The sequence below is a fragment of the Phascolarctos cinereus genome, unplaced genomic scaffold (genome assembly GCF_003287225.1).
Source record: "Phascolarctos cinereus isolate Bilbo 61053 unplaced genomic scaffold, phaCin_HiC Scaffold_1;HRSCAF=81, whole genome shotgun sequence".
In the NCBI taxonomy this organism is placed as follows: Eukaryota; Metazoa; Chordata; class Mammalia; order Diprotodontia; family Phascolarctidae; genus Phascolarctos; species Phascolarctos cinereus.
Window position 1 is genome coordinate 294,348,594 of NW_027555514.1, and position 20,349 is coordinate 294,368,942.

A 20,349-nucleotide genomic window follows, 5' to 3' on the forward strand; every position below is an offset into this window, starting at 1 on the left:
GAAGGCCCAGCCACGAGCTCATTGCCCAGCCGCGCTCAGACAGGCTGCTGCGGAATGCCACCTTCACAGCTGTAGCTAATTGGAAGGGCAGCTCCCTGAAGAGGGGGTGGAGGACTCAGTTTCCTCTTCTGTCTAAAGAATCCCCCGGCCCGAGGTGCCTCCTCTGCTGAACCACAGCCAGGCCCAGGACACCATGTGAGACGATTTAAGGCGCTGCCGCCACTATAGAAAACATTCAACTTCCCGTGACAGAGGGGACACCGAGCCCAGCCCTGTATCCCCCCCAGAAGCCTCAGAGACAGAGACTCCACACGTCTAAAAGCCTTTTCCTCTTCCACACTTGCTGATTTCTGTCTGAGGCACCATTTCAACCCCTCACTCTTCGTCAGCCCCCAAATCCAACCAGTCCTCCTAGCTTACCACTTCTCACAGCAGCACTGGTACTCAACGCCCTTCTCCTAACCCTAGCCCTCGGGGACCAGAGCTTTGGGGTCCACCTCACCTCTCACCTCGATTACGCTACCTCTGCTTCCATCCCAGACCATTTCCTGCGGTTCCTTACCTGCAGATCTGACCACACCACTCCCCTGGTTTGTCTGCCTTTCCAGCCTCAGTGGACACTACCCTCCTTCCCAACCCGGATACATCCAAATTGGCTTTCTCGTCATTTTGCACCCCATAACCACCCCCAGGTCGGGAACCCACACCTCCCTCACTTTCGCTCTTCCTTTGAGATGCAGCAGAGACCCCATCTTCTGCATGAAGCCTTCTCCTCAACTGCTCAGGCCCTCTCACCATGGGGTGGGGCTAAAGGCAGAGCCAGAGGCAGAGGCAGTTTGTGCACAGTGCTGAGCACAGGAAAGAGGTTCAGTACATGCTTGTGGATCGACTGACTGATGAATAAGTGCTCATACAACTGACAGATTAGTAAAGGGTTAACTGATCCTGCTGTCAAGTGAATCTCTTGTAAATGCTGCCTTTCATCACCCCCCCAAAAAAAGGAAAAGGAAAAACCACCCTCTTTCTGTTCTCATGCTCATTCACCAAACAAAGCAAAACAACAAACCACATCAAGGCCTGCTGATCAAAAAGGAGACGAAAAAGGAAAGGAAAAAAGGACAAGCATTCCAAACAAAGTGCAGCTGGCTTCTGTTTGGAAACAACAGCCCCAGATCCCACTTGCCACAATAAAACTGGCAAATAAGAAATCACCCTGTGATGGTGGGTCTGGAAGGTTCCCACGGCACAGCGCCTCTCTCATTCCTCCTGCATCTGGAGGCCAGGCTGGCGAGGGAGCCTGGTAGAAGGGGCAGCTTTGCCTGCTGCTGCCGGCTGGCTGCCACCTCCACGGGCACTGCCCTTGCCCCATCTCCTCCTTCACCCAGACACCCCCCCCAAGATGTTCACTGGGTTCACCTGTGCACCAGCCCCGCCCTGACTGAGCCCCCAGGAACTGAGTGGTGGGGGGTGGATTTGGCTGCCAAGTGCTCTGAGGCCTTGGGATCATCGCTGGCAATAACAACAGGGCCAATCACTCTTGGAGGAGCTCCAAATTCGTCTCCACACCCACTGGCCAACCCTAAAATCCTCAGCCTGTGAGAGGGACCTGGCTCTGGAATGTCTTGGGCCCCTTCGTTTCACAGACTTTACCACACATGGAAGAAGGAACGCTAACCAAGGAATGTCCACTGGCATCTTCCTCCGCCACCTCTACCTCCAACGATGCCCCAGAGTTATCAAGTCTCCGCTGACACAGAAAGCAGGCTCTGGGAAGAAGGCCTTAGGAGTTCACAAAAGTATTGATCTACCCAGAAACTTGAGGTCTGACACATAGACCTCACTACCAGAAGGCTGGCTAAAGTCCTGAGCCTTGGATACTTTAGTAAAGGACCTATCATGTGGTAGAAAGCCCTGGCTTTGGGGTCCAAGGACCTGAGTTCAGATCCTTGCTCTGCCCCTTTCTATCTGTGTGAACCTGGGCAAGCCACTTACCTCCTATTTTCCCATCTATAAAACGAGTAAATCATACTGGATTTTTCTCTAAGATTAATTCGAAATCCATGATCCTATGGAATGGCATGAGGTGGCCATTTTTCACTTATTCAGTTAATAAACATTTCCTGAGAGCCTAATAAACAATGATCTACTTAGCAGGGGAGACCAGCCACATACAAAAATTACAAATGGGCAGCGCATACCTGAGTCACGACCCATTCACCAAGGGAGAACCACAGATGGACCTCCCCCTCAGCCAATAAGGATACAGGGATTGTTGTCATCCATGCTGCAGTTGTCCAGAATCAGGGGAATGCCATCCAATTCGTACACCTAACCAGAGAGAACAATTTTTGTTAAAAATCATTCCAGGAATGTTGAAACCTTAAACCCCAAATGGAAACAGTTTTGATTCTTTTCTGGGAATCTGATGCCTGGTGCTGTCCATATGACAGGGACCACATATAATACACAAGTGGACATTTTAACGAAATTCAACAACTGAAGAATGACATGGAAACTAACTAACCATTTCCTAATTTCAGGCTGAAATCTCCTTGGCTATGATGAGGATAAGAGGGAGGCAGATTCCATGAATACGTTTCCAGTTGGGTTTACTCTAAGCCCATGAGGATGGAGGCGGAGGCCGGAATTCTCAGTATCTGGAGCTGAAGATGATAGCTGAAAAGTTCTGCCCAAGCCCTTCTGAGATTCCTCATTCTAGGTAGGGCCTAACCTAACCCTACGTCCTATCAAAAGGGGCTGACGACTTCAGGGCCTCATCATCTTCCCTCCACCCTCACTCCCACCCCCAGGGAGGCTGCCACCCAGACAAAGCACATTTTCAAGTACGGCAACAAGAAAAGAATTGGTGAGAATCGGCCTAGACGGGGAGGACCCCAACCACTCAGGCTCAGCTTCACAGGTCTGGAGGACCTTAGGGCAGCCCATGGCCGGTTCTGGGAGTTCTGCTCTGTTTCTGCTACTTCTGTTATTATTGGCCTGGATGAAAGCAGATGTGGCTGGCTTGCCAAACAGGCAGATGAGCAAAGAGGGGTGGGATAACAGACATCATGTGATGGAAAATCCTAGACACAAAAAGATCTGGACAGGCTGGAATGAGACATCCACTTGGCAAGGACATGAAGGGGGAGGGGGTGATACGAACGATGAACAACAGTTCCTGAGGACACAGCCCAGGGTTCTTCACGGACCATGAGGTCACTGTGGGCCTGCCAACGAGGGAACACCTCTCAGCTGCATCAAGAAGGGCCGCCCTGGTGGAGCCCCATCTAAAAGGCGCCACTCCATTCAGGCCGCCACCCTCTAGGAAAGACGTGGATGGATGAGGATACGTTCAGCACAGCATGACCAAGACGATGAAGGACCGGAGAACAGGCCCTCAGGGGATCCAATAAAGAAGCCCAGGGGATGCTGAGCCTGGCTCTCGTCCTCCCCCAGTCCCATATTCCAAGTGTGACTTTGAGTCTGGGTCTCCACCTCCCCATCTTTACAGGAGGATCTCTATGATTCCTTCTGGCTCTCAATCCCTCGATTGCATCGAGTGGGGACGGCCAAGGGAATACACAGACTACGTGGCACAGCAGGGTCAGGACCCAGGACTTTTGTAAAAACCAGTGTTTCTGAACCGAGGCCTTTGGATTCCTGGGCTGCCCTCTCCTCTACCACCCGTGCTCCCAGCATGGCCAGGTCTGGGTCTGGACAGATCAGGCCACAAGCCTGCTCTTTTTGCATTAAGGAAACATTTTCAGAAAACATTTTGTTCTCTTTTTACAAATGACAAAATGAAATGACAAAGTTTAAAACTCTAGAAAAGAAAAAAAAACCTTTTGCTCCTTGAAATTTCAGATTTCTGGTATGTTAAAGTGGATAAGATTTTCGTTGCAAGCAAACCAAGTCAACACTTTGCAATTTGAGATTTCAGCCGGTGGCAGTAACCGATGGGTGCCTGGCAGCTGCAGCTAGGACCGGGTGGTGGCTTCCCTGAGGGGATGCTCGCAGGGAGAATGTTCAAGAAAACAACTACATCAGAAAGAAGCTTGTAAAGAAATCCTGGACTTGTAGACCGTCAGAGCCGGAGAGGAGGCGAGAGTGCCCTTATCAAGCCCCTCCTTTCAGAAGAGGAAGCCAAGGCTCAGAAAGAGCCTGGTCCAGAGGCTGACTAAGCCAGGGCAGGCTGGTCAGCCATGAGGCCCTGAGGCCATCCCCTGTGCCTCAGGGGCCACAAACCAGGCTAATGTTTGGATCACCACATTTCAACACAACTGGTTTCCTTTGTCATTCCATCTGCTTCATTTTGTGCGTTTAAAGACATGATTCTGAATAGCAGCTCTTTTTGTGGAGGCAAAGAATTGGAAATTGAGAGGATGCCCATCAATTGGGGAATGACTGAGCAAGTCATGGTATATGAATGTAATGGAATACTATTTTGCCATAAGAAATAAAGAGCAGGCTGACTTCAGAAAAACCTGAAAAGACTTGTATGGTCTGATGCTGAGTGAAGTGAGCAGAACCAGGAGAATGTTGTACACAGTAACAGCCATGTTGTGCGATGACTAATATTGAAAAACTTAACCCTTCCCAGCAATACAAGGATCTAAGACATCTCCAGAGGCCTCATGATGGAAAATACTATCCACATCCAAAGAAAGAACTATGGAGTTTGAATTGCTATTTTTTTTCTCTTCTGTTGAGTTTTGTTTTCTCTTTCTGATGGTCCTCCTATTGGTTTTAATTTTTACTTACAATATCACTAATGTGAAAATATGTTTAATAGGAATGTATAAATGTATAGCCTATATCAGATTGTCCGCCATCTTGGGGAGTGTGGGGAGGAGGAAGGGAGAGAAAATTTTAAACTCAAAAGCATATGGAAGTGATTGTTGATAAATCAAAATAAATTAATAAAAGAAAAAAAGGAGAAAAAAAAAGACATGATTCTGAGGAGGGGCCACAGGCAGTGCAAGGAGCTGGTGGGGGGGAGGGAGGCAGCCCCAAGGCCAGGCCGCACTGGCCCCGCCCAAGCCCCGGGGTCACATTCATCAGCTGAGCACTTTGGTGCCTCCCTCAGCACCCGGTGAAGACTCAGAGGACCCTGCGCCAGGACAGGCCTTACAGACTGGAACCTTGATGTCCCCTCCTCCCGGCAGCCCCCGGGCCTGCTTCCTCTTCACTGAGCTCCCTGCTCACTCCAAGCTTCTTCCCTAGGGCGCCTCCCTTGCAGGCCGGGCAGCCCGTGGAGGTGGAGGGACCACCAAGGGAAAAACACCTAGATGCTCAAGCTCCCTTCTCTTCACACATCATAAAACAAACGAGTTGCTTGTTACTCTGCCTAACAAGCTGAGAATTGATTATGGGTCCATAACAAATGAGTCATGGGCTGTACCTCGCATGAAGGAGTCAATACTTTGTAAGGGCAGCGCACAGGCGGGTTTCAGCAGGTGAGCACAGAGCCCTGAACGGACCGCTAACGTGCAAACGTACTGGCGGGCCCAGGAGGTTACCGGGGTCATCCCCCACTTTTCTGAAGCTCCACGTTTTCAGCTGGGGCTGACCTCTGTATATGTTGCCTCAGAGTCCGGACTGGCAGCCACTGTCTGCTTACGTGGGATTCGATCTTGGCTCTCCAGCTGACCAGTCAATGAAGACGCTGCCAGAAAGGAGAAAAAGAATGGGCACCAAAGGCGCCCAGTGACCTGCATAAAAACAGGGGCTTTGGAAAGGACTGCAGAATGTTGTATAAAGCAGTTCCAAAGAGAAGAAAACCTGGAATCGCGTCGGTCTGTGACTGCAATCACATCCTAGCCATTCCAGGTGGGGTCTTGGACACGACTCCCTCCTTCTAGCAGAGGGGGCATGCCCTTCTGTCAGCCAGGGGCCCACAGCCACCACAGAGGCCTGAAGACCGGAGCAGACGTCTGGCTTCAAACAGAGTCCTCCTTGTGCCCAGGACCCACACTCCCCCAGGGGCAGGGGCCGGCCCGGTCCACCTCGCACAGAGCAGCTGCCTCCTGGCCGACCTCTGGGCCCTCTGCCTGGATCCTCGTTCATGCCAACCCCTTGGCATCCAGCACTTAGAGATGTGTCATGCTTCGGATCTTGTCCTTTTTGATCAGGGACTGCTGAACTAATCCCCACCCCCTATCCCAAGCATCATTCCTCCTAAGTGGGAAGGACCTCCGAGGGCTAGAGCCCAGGACAGTGCTGCCCTCAATGCCATTACCACCCGTTTACCACAAGGTGAATCACAGAAGAACCGGCAAAAAACTATCTGCTGGGAATCACCCTCAAACGTGACTTTCCATCTGCCTGGTCCTTTCTTTTTTCAGGGGGCTAACCAAGTAAACTCCACCATGCCCAGTGAGGTGTTTAGAGGCCAAGATGAATGCCTGACATTGTAAGGTAAAGCCAAGAGAAAATGGGAGCTAAGAAGCTCAGGCCTCCGCAGCCTTCCACAGCCCCCCCCCCCAGGGAGAGCCACAAGCCAAGAGGGGCAACTGCAGGGAAGACAAAGCCCTCGGGGCAGGCTGCTTGGCACATCTGTGCCAACACTCAGGGCTCACCTGACAAGGGAGCCCATCGGAAACTCTGTACCTTGGGGTGGAATTTACCCCAGAAAGCACCATCTGCACCGTCACACTTCAGAGCCTGAACAGGGTCTTTTCGAGAATCCCCAGCTCTGGGCAGCAGCCGAACCCACTCAGCCTTTCACTTGGAACCCGTACTCTGAGTCTGTTCTTCCACTACCAGTCCCTCTCTGCCAAACTGCCATGCTGTCCAGGTTGGGGAAGAGCTGCTAACCCAGGGAAAGGGGAAAGGGTGGGGGGAAGGGAGGCAGGGCCAGGCCCCTCCCACAGTATTGTCTCTAAAGCAAGCCTTCTGCCAAGCAGGGAGAGCTCCAGGAAACAGGAGAGGGAGAAAGACACTGCCCCGCAGCAACAGGAGGGTGAGGGGCCTTAGGACTCTCTCTGCTGAACGCAAAGTAAGTGCCCACTCAGTGAAAAGGCCCGTGCCAAGAGCTGGGGGAGATACCTAGATAAAGAAGGCATCTCTGCCCTCTAGGGGCACAAATGCAATTAAGAATAAAGTGGGTTGAGTCTTTGGGAGCCACAGAGCATCCTGAGTGATTAATGCCTTGGGCCTTCTCATGGCCAGTGCACAGACCAGGGAAAGAAGCACAATCCCAAGGGGGGAGGGAGCCTTCTGTGGCCAGACGCAGCCCAGGGAAGAGTGCCAAGGCCACCGTTGCTGAGGAGGCCGAGCCACAGGCAGCGCCCCAGGGTGAGAGGCGGCTGGGAATAAGAAGACACTTGGTGGGCAGTGGCGGATTAAAATGGAACTGGGAAATGCTCAACACAATGAATAAAGATACAAAGAAACATGGAAAATCTTACATTTCATGCAGCCTGCAGGCACCCTTGGGGTGGATTACTTGTCCCCATTTCTATTTGAGTCTGACACCACTGGTTTACAACATCTCAAAGTCATCTGCCAGTCAGTCAATGTGTATCTATGAAGCACCTACTCTGTGTGGGGGCACTGTGCTAAGCACTGAGGAGAAAAAGAGAGGTGACCCAGAGTCCCTGCCCTTGGGGAACCCCCAGACTAGCGGCAGAGATGACCCACAAACAGCTAGGCACCAAGTTATACACAAGAGAGAGGCGAGACAAAGAAGGAAGAAGGAGGGAAGGAGGGAGGGGAAAGGAAGAAGGGAGGAAGGGAAGGAGAGAAGGAGGAAGGGAGAGAGGGAGGGGGGAAGGAAGGAAGGAAGGAAGGAAGGAAGGAAGGAAGGAAGGAAGGGAGGGAAGGAGGGAGGGAGGAAGGAAAGAAAGAAGGAAGGAAGGAAGGGAAGGAGGGAGGGGAAAGGAAGAAGGGAGGAAGGGAGAGAAAGAGGAAGGGGGGGGAAGAAGGAAGGAAGGGAAGGAGGGAGGGAGGAGGTCATCGGATCACCTTGTTCACTTGCTGGCTACAAAACATATTTTGAACAGTACTGAAGCAGGGGAACCAGCCTATTCCCAAGTCCTAGCCCCTTCCAAACCCCTGGCCCAGGTGACTGACGTCATTCCAAAAGGTGCCTTCAGTGTAATGTACCTGAAGGGACCAATGAGGAGATGTCAGCACCAAGAATAAAGTCCGAGGAATCCCAGTGTGGCCAGGCCTCCCTCTGCTTTTCTGCAGCAGCCCTTCCCCCAGTCAGTTGGCTTTGGTTTGGCCCTGCCCCTTACGTATGCCAGTGACCCTTTTGGGGGGGAGTACCCCGGACGACTGAGCCAGGAGCACAAGCTCTTCTCTCATTTTTACCAGCCCACTGTCCCAGATCCATAAGCCTCCCATGGCGTGAATCATTCATTCATCCATCCTTTCAGGAAACATTTATCAACTCAGAGAAAGCCAGAATAAGAATGCAATCAGAGTCCAAGTCAGGGAAACAATTAAAAATTTTTTTTCTACTTTTTCCATAAAATGAGAAAGGTGACTTCACGAATCTCAGACTGGGATGGAATGGGGCAGGGCATCTTGTCCACCCTCGAGGTGACCGGGCATTCTCTGCCAGCATCTACCCTTCCCACCTCCATGTGGAGATGACCCTGGGGGTGGGGCGCTCCCTCCCTCCTCCGCCCTCCCTCCTCCCTCCTGAGGTGCCTCCAATGGGAAGGAACCTCTTTTCTTTCCATAGGGCTACAATTTCTGCCCCATCAGGAGTACGACCTTTGGGGGAAAGTCACACTCAGCCCTCCATCCTCCCCGCAGATCCTGGCCCCAGCCTGTTGCTAATGCACGAGGACACAGGCAGGTGCGTTTGGAAGAGCATGTGCAAACAGAGCCGCCAACGTCGTTAAGCCCAAATCTATTTTCACAAGAACATCTGACCTGATATTAAGCACCATGATGAGGAGACAATGCAAAGCCTCCGTCTGAAAGACAGGCTGGGCACAGGGTTGGCCATTTCTGGGCTCAGCAGGAAAACACCCTCACCCAAACTAAACAGTAACCTGGTTAAGCGTGAGGCTGAGCATAGCTGAGCGCATTAATCATCAGACAGGATAATAAAGGAAAATATGCCAACTATCTCCCAACTGTTTACCGCTTCTGTTTTTCTTGGAACAGAAACACATTTTCTATATTAGATGAACCTGTTAAAAACACATACCTGGTAAAATAGCTGAACACGTTCTCTATATCAGCAGCATGAAAACATGGAATATTCCATCATCCTGAAAGAATTCTGGGTTCACAAAGGTCCAAGCACCCACCCGGCTCCAGCTATGGTAACAGCCCCATAACAGAAACCAAACAGAGCGCACTCTGCTCAGGGGATGAGCTGGCGAAGGGCCCGTCTGCTCCCTACCTAAGAAAGCCGGACAAGCTTCGGAGAGGGCGCGGGCACTGACCAGGCCGGGATGGCTTTGGCCCAGAGTGGCAGAAAGGCCTTCAGACGCCTGTCTGTCATGGACAAACCAAACGATCCCAAGGAAGACGTGGGGAGCATAAAGAAACACAGCCCTGGGCACAAACATAGCCCGTGATCTAACGCCCCTAGAGACTTTCCTCTCAACATCTGGCGGGGTAATAGCAGCTCCCCTTCCTATTGCATGTTGGCATTTACAAAGCTAAGTATCTACAAGTGTGACCCATCTTAAAGAAAAGGAAACTGACGCTCAGGGAGCGCTGGTGTTCACACATCGAGAAGGGGATGGAGCCAGGATCTGAAACCAGCTCTGCCAACTTCAAACTTAGCATCCTTCCTTCTACATGTCACACAATTCATCACATATCACTTTTATGGTGTCTTCAGATATTTTCTCACTTGACCCGGGGGGACTAAATGGGAATAGGAATGAAAATCCCCAATTTTATAAGTGAGGAAACAGAGCGTCAGAGGAAGCAAGCTTGACGTTCAAAAATGAGCACCAGAAGACCCAGGTTCAAATCCTGACTCTGCTCCTTATTAGCCATGTGAACCTGAATGAGCAACTTCAGTGTGGCAAGCCTCAGTCTCCTTCTCTGTAAAACAAGATGATCTTTGGGGCAGCTAGGTGGCACAATGGAGAGAGCACCGGCCCTGGACTCAGGAGGACCTGAGTTCAAATCCAGCCTCAGACACATAACACTTACTAGCTGTGTGACCCAGGGCAAGTCACTTAACCCCACTGCCTAGCCAAAAACAAACAAACAAAAAAACAAGATGATCTTCAATTCGAAGTGTCTACAAGTGTACTCTACAAACAGTGATTCACAGAGCTAAGTAATGGCAGAGATATTCACTGCTCATGGCTAGGCCAAGCCAATACAACAAAAATGACAATAGTCTCCATCTCTGGATTTCCTCCTGCATTGCTACACCAAGCCCCAGAGGAGAGAAGGATGCCAGGCTCTGCAGCAGAGCTGCCTGGGGGCTGGAGAGCCTGACCAGCCGCACTCTCTACAAGAGCAGTTTCAGAATGTGATTCACTAAGTCCACAGCTCCGTGTTTGTGCAGAATAAAAACAGCTAAAGAATAACTAAATGTCACTGTTCTCAGGCCCTGCCACATTTGTGTTTTTCCACCCTGGGTCTTAATGCCTTGCAACATCACGCTCCTGCTGTCCCCTGTGGGGACCATGGAAGCCGACGGTGTCGGGACGGGGCTCCCAGATCCCGTGGGAAAAGTGGGATGGGCTGACAAGGGGCTGGCTGGCTAAGGGGCTGCTGCATCTCTGCCCCCACCTGGGCTCCAGGCTCACACACAGACACCCTGCTCGCAGCCAGGAGCCCGCTGCTGGCTCTCACTTCCTACATCATGAGTGACTCACCTCTTCTGTGCCTGGGAGCTATTTCTGGGGCCTCCTGGGTGTGCCCTGCCATCTCTTTAAGCCCCGAGTGCCGCAGGGTCAGGGATGGAGAAACAAGATGCCCCTCGGAGCGGGGCAGCCTGCCCCCACCCCCAGCTTGCACCCCAGAAGCGGCTCTTAAGGCCGTTAGTGGAGACGGTCCCAGGCTTGGAGTCAGGAGACCCACTGGACATGGGGTGATTCCGGCTATGTTCTCCTCAGTCAGGCACGTAGCCCAGGCCTATGGGACCTCTGAGAGTCCCTGCCTGCAGCTCTGCATCCTCCCTCCTGTTGACACAGGCCTCCAGGGCCTTTCTGACCCAACTGCTCAGCCCATGGGAGCTTTCTGTCATCTCCCTGGAATGGCTGGATTTTTGCTTTTCTAAAAAGTGTCTGCTATTTATTTCACACTTTGCTTAGGTTCACAGTGAGGCCAATTTGGGGACTCATGCCTACCAGTTCTGGCTGCTGCCCCACGGCACTGACCAGGCTTTTCCCCCTCAGCCATACTGGGCCCATTTTACAGAGGACACTGAAGCCCAGAGACGGGGAGGCACTGGCCCACAGTCACACAGCCAGGGGGTGGGATGGAGGGTCGACCTCAGCCTCACACCCAGTTAGTGAGCAGTGGAGCAAAAGCGTCTGAGTCCCCACAAACTCTGTGGACTGGTCAGTTAGTCAGTCAATAGTAGACACCTGCGGTCTGTATGGCCAGGTATGGCCCTGCCCTTGAGGGCTCACAGTCTGGCAGGGGGACAAGCTGCAGACCGCACATGAACAGGGCCAAGAGGAGAGAATCAGTCATCGGAGGGATGGTGCAGGGCCGGTCCTTCTGATCAAATTCCACGAGTCACAGGGGCAGAGCGGTGGTGCTCAGCATCTCAGTCTGGCCCCACTGCTGCAGACGGATGGACAGATGGATGCCAGGTGGCCTGGGGCTGTGGGCTGAGCAGGAAGTCCATACAGACACCCTCCCGCTGAGCTCAGGGCCAGCTGGCCCCCCAGGACAGAAGGGGGCCATGCGGAAGTCAGAGAAGACGCCCCCCCACAGCATGGCTTCTTATCCACATGAATGACCAAATGTCCTGTGTGAAGGACAGGACAGAGCGGGGTGCTGGCAGGCATGAGGCAGAAGGTTAACAAGACCCCCAGGGCCCAGAGGCCTTGGCGTCCCATGCCCAAGCCTGCTCTGCTGCTGCCGTCAAAGCAAAGTGGTTGGGCCAGCAGGTCTCCTCAGGGCCTTCCCCCACAATGGCTGTGGATCACAGGGGGCTTCCCACACTGAGTGCCAGCAACTTGGAATTTGTTCTAGTGGGGTTCAAAAGGCTTCTATCTCTGAAATCTGTATATATGTGGACCCTCCAGACTAAGGGATGAAAGCCAAGCGAGCAGGGAAATGCCCAGTGGGTTGTCTGCATTGCCTCCAGGTCTGTGGGGTGCCCCTGGCAGCCGTGGGCCCAGCCCCTGCCCTTCTCAAGGCTCAGGCTGGATGCCATCAACCTTGGGCGCTGCTTTGTTCACCATCTTCCCCCCCCCACGCCAATGTTTGGGGGCATCTTCTCCACAAATGCTTGGCTTTATTTTTAACCAGGGACATTTCTGGAAATGTCTTCACACAGTAAGTTCTCAGCATGGTAAAATACAACCAACACCAGAGGGGAGTCTACGGGGTGCCAAGCAGTGCACTAGGTCTGGCAGAGGGACCACGACACCCCAAGAGAAGGAGCCAGAGGGTTCCCAAACAGGATGCCGTACAAGAGAATCAGATAGACCTGCTGCTTCTTAGAAGTCACTTGAGCAGTCAACAAGTGTTTCTCAGGCCTCTCCTATGTGCCTAGCACTGCAGCTAGTGCCAGGGATGCCCTCCAGGCCTGGGTGCCCAAGCGCAGCAAAGGCTGCTGGGCATCTCACTCTGGAAGGGCCGCTTTGCCTCATCCCTCTTGGGCCCAGGGTAGGGACAGGCTCTCCCTGAAAGGCTGCCCTTGTAGGCAGGTGGGTGCAATGCGTTGGCGGTGGGGAGGGGGATGAGAAGCCAGGAATGCGTTCAAAGCTGCACCAAAATGAGACTTGTGGGCTGGGGGACAGAATAATTAGCCCACTTTCAGAACCACGTCTCTTTTTAGCAAATGTGACAGGACCATGGGCTCAGTCAGACCGAGCAGGACAGGGTCCAGTTTTAAAGGACAGAAAATCCCCTGCTCTTCCTCCCCAGTTAGGCCTCGAGAGGAGGGGTCACACTTCCAAGTTCTTTTCTGACTTCCAGAGTCCATGGTAGGTGCAGCAGCCTGGCACATAGTACATACCAGCCCAGTGCTAAGCGCTGGGGATAACAAGGTAAGTAAAAAGAAAGACAGTCCCTGTCATCAGGAGGCTTATGTTCTAAGAGGGAACATGACACACCCAGGGGACCTGAAAGGGTGGAGGGAGAAGCTATGGAGCCCGTCCCCAAGATGGAAGCTGTGGGAGAAGGTGGCAGGCATGGCTGGGGGCTAATGGGGGAAGCTGAGACATGGTGGGAAAGGGTAGAAGACCAGAGCAGAAGAGATCAGCGGCCTTGTGACAAGAAAATGTGAGGGCCCTCCCCACTTGGGGTGAGGGGGATTCTGATGCTAAGGGAAGCCACTGCTGTGGAGTTCCTGGCTTTTTCTGAGACTTCCCACACCTGCAAACACACTTACTCCTGACCCCACAGAGTGTCTAGTGAAGCCAGAAAGTAACAGATGAATGGCAGCAGGTGAGCCAGATGCTGAGTCCCTCAAGAAAAGGCATCTTACAGGTCAGGCCCCACCGGCCCCAAGGGCCAGCTCCCTGGCTGCAGGCTCCCAGGTGGCTGGGCCCCCACGAGCCCTCTTAGGGGCCTGGGGGGTCCCTCCCAACTCCGAACGTTCACGATCCCGGGGCCGCGCTAGACACAGGTGGCCGCATGGGGGCCACCATCACTGCTGCTGCTCCTTGGGTTCTAATTTCATCATCCCCGCTGATGGCGCATCTTGAACAACTGTCATCACAGAGCATGTTTAAACTGGCCAGCCACAGAAAGCAGATGCTACCGGCGTGTCAGCAGCTCCATCTCAGGGAGGAAGAGGCTGACTTCAGTGGCCAGCCCCAGGCCACACCAATCATGACAGGCAGGGGCAGGGTTTGGACCCAGGTCTCTCCAGGATTCAGATCCTGGACGTTGCTGGTAAAGGATTCTGGGAAGATGTCCCTCCGAGTCCAGCCCCCATGAACAGGGGACAGCAAAGCGCCTCCCTGCTCCACGGCCCCAGGACCCACACAGTGGGGAGCCCGGAGAATCTCTGGGGATGACCGCCTCGCCCACAGGGCAGACCAGCCTGTCCTGGCTTTGGAGAGGTGGCCGAGGCCTCCCGCCAGGAGCTCTCCCTGCCTCCCCCTCCAGCCTCCGCCTCCATCAGCTGACGGTCTACAGGGAGTCATTTCCTATCCCACCCCTCAGATAATCGCTGGCTGTGGGCAGATGCTGTGAGCCTCAGCTTCCTCATCTGTAAAAAGGGGACAGCAGCGCTGCTCTTACACGGTTGGGAGGTTCCAGTGAGGGACTCTGCAAACCTGACGGTGATTTGGCTTTGCATTTCCACCGGGGGCCTGTCTTGTCTAAAACAAGTCTACCGACTGGTCAGCCAATGAGCATTTAGTAAGCACTTGCTGCAAGCTCGAGGCCTGGTGCCAAGCACGGGGAATAAGAGCAAGGCAAACAGTTTCCAGGCCCCACTCGCAGACCTTCTGCAGCTCCTGTCAGCCTTCTCACAGACAGGCCCCAGCCCGTAAAGAGACTGAAGGCTTTTGTTTGGTTTTCCATCACCTACGCTGCCCCCTGCAAGGCCTCCCCCAGGAAGAAAAGAGAAGGAAAAATAACATTCAGCAAGACCGTGATCTCCGCCCTCTCAGCCAGGGAGATGACGTGGGCTGGGAGGGAGGCTTCTCATCCTGGGCTTGGGAGCCAGGCCCTCCATGCAGGTGCCTCCTCCTGTGTCTTTGGGGAGCTGAGCTTGTCACCAGGCTCTTCACTCTGCGTGGGGTCAAGCTGTCCTCCTCTGTGAAGCCCATTCACCCCAACTCGTCCGGCCATTCCCCTCCCCAGCTGACGGTGAGGGCCTTAGTGGTCCATGGGTACTGCCCAGGGTTCCTTCCTGGTACCCTACGGGCAGATGGGCATGGGGCAAAGCTGATATGGAGGCCTCAGGCTTCAGGCCAGGCTGAGAGAAAGGCTGTCTTCAGCCTAAGAGTCAATGAAGCCACAAAATTCACAAATCAAAGTGCAAAGAACTCTCAATTTGGAGTCAGAAGTGCTAGGTTTGAACCTTGGTGTGGCCATCTGCTCTCTGTTTGACCCCTCCTCCCACACCACCTCATGCCTCAGTGCCCTCTTCCGCCAGCCTCTGAGGCTTCCTGTGGCTCAGGGTCTCTGAGACCCCGGCCTGGGCATTCCCCGGGAGCCCGGCTGCCCGACAGGAGACTCACTCCACACACAGGGCATGGAAGGCCTGTGGGGGTTAGCTGGGCAATACTCCCTGCCTCCAGGTGGGGCCGCGCCTCCATCATCCCAGACAGGTACAGGCTTCACTGTAAGCCACAGAAAGCTCTGTGAACTTCAGTCCTAAGCTTGGACAACAGCGGGCATCGTTTCTTCAGGCTATAGGTGACTCTCCATCACGAGCGTATGATTTTGTTTTAACTTTAATTAAAGGCCATTCAGACAGATGACCATTTCTGCTGTTTCCTTGGGCAAGGGTTTAAGACAGAGTTTTAATGTGATTACTAATAATCAACTGGGAAAAGGGGGGGTTGGCAGAGGGAGAGACACCTGCCTCCACCCCCCATCGCCATCATGTTCCTTCTCTACAAAAGATGAAGTCAGTCAGGCTGGAGTCGACCCTTCCTGGCCCTGGCTCCTGCGGGTACCAACGTGGCAGCTGACATCCCAAAGGGGTTCCCACAGCAGCGTCCATCACCCACAGGCCAATGGTGGCAGTTCTCCGCATGGGGTCCCCCTGGCCTGACTCAGGCAGGGAGCTGTGTTTGGGTTAGAAAAGCAAGGATTGGGAGGGCCTGATAGCAGTAAGGAGGCCCAAGGTCACTAAGGCTTCTCTCCAGGTGGAAGGGGCTGCCTCAGGAAGCTCAGGGAGCCCCCCACTGACTGCCCCTGGCAGCACCCTCACCATGAGTCACACCAGGCTCTCTGATACTGCCCCAAGAAGACAGCAGGGCCTGCTCCTCACAGGGAAAGCCAGGAAGGGTGGCAGACGTTTGGACATCTCTCAACAGCTACCACCAAGGTGGAGCTCCAGCCCATCTTCTGGGCCTGGTGACTCTGGGGTGAAGAAGGAGGCTACAATTTGCTTCCCTCTGCTCCACGGCCACTGCCCAGCTGAGTCACGAGGGCGACTGGGTCGAGCTTGCTGCCGGCCCTGAGCAAACACTCTGGGTGTGTCCTTTCCTCATAGCTGGACGGGAGCATCACCCTGAACTGCGGGGGCCCCGGTGTGTTGTCAACATACCAACCCCACTGGGAAATGCTTTTGATGAGCCAGGAAAACTGGGAGACGTGGGAAAGGTCAGCCCCAGGGCTCCACAAGAGGACGGTCAGCCGAGGCTCCACGGGGTGCCTTCATGGCAGAAGGCTGGCTCTGGCCATCTGGAGAAGGGTCTGGTTCAGCCTCGTTGGCGAGAGGAAGAATGACCTCCCCCTGGAGCCTGAAGTTCCGACAGGGCCAAGAGGGAAAAGGGAATAGAATGGCACAGAAAAAAGTAATGACAGCTACTCTCACCACTGCGGTGCGTGAGAAGAATCATATCCAGACGTGAAAGAGAACGAGGCCAACGATAAAGGAGGGCAGAACACACACTCAAACAAAAACAAGCAGGGCAGCACCGGGAGGGAGACAAACCTCCTGGGCCTCCACGCGGGGGGAAGAAGAGCCAAGCACCAGGCCGGAGAGGGGCGCTCATCCTTAGCGCGCCACAGAATGTCCCTGAACCAGCCTCAGAGAATACTGAGATGTCAGCAGGGGCCAAGGAGGGGAAGTGAATGGAATCGGGGTCCCCATCAACCGGGAGAAGACGACGGAAAGAAAGACAGGAAGTCGATCAGTGCAGTGGCCCACCACCCGTCTACAAGAGCCCACGGCCACAGAGGGCCACTGCAGGACTGAGGCTGCTGGACTATGGGATTGTTAGTTACCAAGGGGCCTTGTTCCTTTCTCTTGGTTTTTAATTTGGGAAGTTGATGAGAAGGAGGCTAGCAACAGTGATGGACAGAGAGGGAGGGAAGGACAGAAGGAGGGAGGGAGGGAGGGGGAGAGAGAGAGAGAGAGAGAAAGAGAGAGAGAGAGAGAGAGAGAGAGAGAGAGAGAGAGAGAGAGAGAGAGAGAGAGAGGGTGGGGAAGGAAAAAGGAAGACAGAGACAGAGACACACAGAGAAAGACAGAGAAAGACAGAGAAAGACAGAGAGTCACAGGAACACTTTTTAATAAGCATTGAAGGGAACAAGAGGAAGTGTCCAGGGCGGAAACACCCAGGAGTCACGCCAAGTTGGGGAGAGAGCCTTTGAGCCGGGACCCTTCCCTCAGCCACCGGGAGCCCTCTGCTTCGGCCATCTGATCAGCCAGTGTGGTATCCGTCATTACAGATGCTCCAAGGTTAATAAAGAGGAAAGAGCTGTCCAAATAATTAGGAAAGCTGCTCTGCAAATAAGTTAGGTGTCACTTACGAGCTCTGACGACCCTGGCATCTGCAGCCAGCCTCATGCTTGTCATTATTATCATTATCATTGGCTCTATCAGGGTGAGGGAGAGGGAGAGGAGCCCAGACCAATGACTTCTCAGTGTGAGGAACGCCCTCCAGTAGAACAGATTGGCAGCTCATCTGTAATGTCGAAAAGCCCTCGCTGTCTTCATATACGCTCTCTTGCTTGTGCGCTCTCCTGCACACACGCTCTCTTGTAGATCCTCAGCAGGAGCAGGAGAAGCCCTCACTCTCTTGCACACATGCTCTCTTGCAGATCTGCAGCAGGAGCCTGAGAAGCCCTCACTGTTTTGCACATGCGCTCTCTTGCATATGTGCTCTCTTGCTCACATGCTCTCTTGCAGATCCACAGCAGGAACCTGAGAAGCCCTTGCTCTCTTGCACACACGCTTTCTTGCAGACGCTCAGCAGAAGCCCTCACTCTCTTGCAGATCCGCAACAGGAGCCTGAGAAGCCCTCACTCTCTTGCACACACGCTCTCTTGCAGATCCGCAGCAAGAGCAGGAGAAGCCCTCACTCTCTTGCTCACACGCTATCTTGCAGATCCTCAGCAGGAGCCTGAGAAGCCCTCACTCTCTTGCACACATGCTCTCTTGCAGATCTGCAGCAGGAGCAGGAGAAGCCCTCACTCTCTTGCACACATGCTCTCTTGCAGATCTGCAGCAGGAGCAGGAGAAGCCCTCACTCTCTTGCACACATGCTCTCTTGCAGATCTGCAGCAGGAGCAGGAGAAGCCCTCACTTCCTTACCTGCTCGCTTGCTCAGACCACACTCTGGAGGAGCCTCCTCTAACCCTTTATTTGATGGACACAAAATTAAGTTGCAACAGAGCAAGACAAAGCAAGCTAGGTTTCTTAAAGCAGTGACTTTAATTGCTAATGAAAAAAAACTGTCTGGGGCCCCTTTGATCGGCCTCACTGTGGTTGCTGCTAGCAAAATGCCGAGTACGTGCCAATATCAAAGCGGTTTGGGTGGGTGATGGACAGCTCCATCCTCCATCCACTGCAGGATTCCTGAAGAAGATGGGGGCCCTATTCCCGGCCAACCAAAGTGGGAGAGCCTGGGGAGATGCGGAGGAGCCCAACGACCCGTCAGAGGCTTTCAGCGTCGTGAGAGTCAGGAGACAGTCTTGGGCCCAGCCAGTGTTCCCCGAATGGCACCTGCCATGGCTCCACGGCTCATGCCCAAGGAGATCTGTCCCCAGACAGGCCCAGGCCCCTGTTCCAGCACCTCCTCCTCCTGAGCAGAGGGTGGGCCAGCACTGGGCCCTCTGCCCTGGCCCACGAAGAGTGAGCAGGCCTTGCATCGGGGACGAGGTGCCCAGGGTCCCAAAGCCGGCATCTTTCCCCTGCCTTCCTATGGGCTCTGCCTTAGTCAGGGGCCCTCTGAAACCCAGCAAAGTCCCAGAGAGAGGCCCAGCTCTGCTACTGACTGGTGATGGGACCCCCTGCAGGCGAAGCATCCTCCCCAGTCCATGAAGTGACTCACCAGCCACCTGCCACTGCTGGCTAGGCAGAAGCCGCTTCTCTCCCCAATGCGGCATGCTGCCTGCAAAGACCCGGGTTCAAGGCTGAGCTCTGCTGCTTACTGACCCATCTAGAGTCTGGAGATAACAAGGATTCTACTACAAGCCCAACCGGCCTCTTGGATGAAAAGCCTCTGCTGACTATAAAGGAGGCACCACAGGAAGGAGTGGGAGCAGCCCAAGGCCCAGCGGAGGGTGGGGGGCATTTCTAAGCGATTTTGGGCAAATCCTCTGTCTAGTATCTCAGTGTCCCCATCTGGAAAATGGAGATAGATGATCATGGCTCTGACCAATGTGAGCGTCCATCAGACTGCCTCAGCTCCAAACTGGACAGGAAGAATATGCAAGAGAACCCGGAAACTGCCACGCCCTCACTACCGGTGCAGATGCCACAGCTTGTCCCGGATGACCCTGCTCCACGACCCCCAAAGAATATGGGCAGTGCCTGGGCCCTCCCCGTGGGGGAGCACAGCACGGCAGCCCCAGGGACAGCCCGAGCCCATTGTGTGTGTGGGGGGGGCAGCAGAGCCGGCCGGGGCCACCCTGACCCAGCAGGGCAGAGAGCAGACTCACCCCGAGGGGCAACGCAGCCAGCCATGGGATGAGTCCTCTGGACAGGAATTTTAATTTCATTTACTGTAACAGGAACTGTGAGGTAAGGAGACACATGGTGACAGCTTGATTTATGAATTTTGACAGACTTCTTGAACTAGGATTACATGACAAAGAAATGGAATTTGCAGCAAGCCAGATCATGCCTGTACATCCAGCCTCCCAATCAATAAGCTGAGGCTGTGACAGAGCCTGACAGAGGAAGAGCCTGTGGTCCGACAGAGCCAGAGTGCACCAGCACAGCTGCCCTGAGGCCACAGCTCAGAGGGAAGCCATCCCGACCCCCTCCTGCCAGCACCAGGGGGAGCTGGCTGAGGACTAGCCGGACAGCCCCCGAGGAGGCACCTGACCAGAGGGAGCCTTGTCTGAGCTGACGCCTGCTCCCCCAGCTGCTCCGAAAGGCTCCAGAGACGGAGAGCTCACCATCTCCAGAGTCTCCCAGTGTCGCACCCAACCCCTGACTCTAAACCTCTCCCTGCTGGAGGGCAGCTAGCCTTCCCTTGACAAAGACCCTTCATGAGGACGGCTGCCAACCCCTGCCAACCAAGGCGGGAGGCCCAGAGGCACATGAGCAAAGACAGAGCCCACTCTTTGGGGAGTGGCGGTTGGCCCCAGATGGGC

The 20,349-nt window shown here is 54.0% G+C and overlaps 1 protein-coding gene across 2 annotated transcripts in view; it reads right to left on the bottom strand.

Moving 5' to 3' along the window:
• ATXN10 (ataxin 10) overlaps positions 1-20,349 on the bottom strand; it is a 100,999-nt gene that overhangs the window by 27,222 nt on the left and 53,428 nt on the right. For both annotated transcript variants that reach the window (XM_020977422.2, XM_020977420.2), the window contains exon 10: positions 2,265-2,328. In XM_020977422.2, coding sequence (XP_020833081.1) covers positions 2,265-2,328 — 64 coding nt within the window. The remainder of the gene's footprint in view (positions 1-2,264; positions 2,329-20,349) is intronic.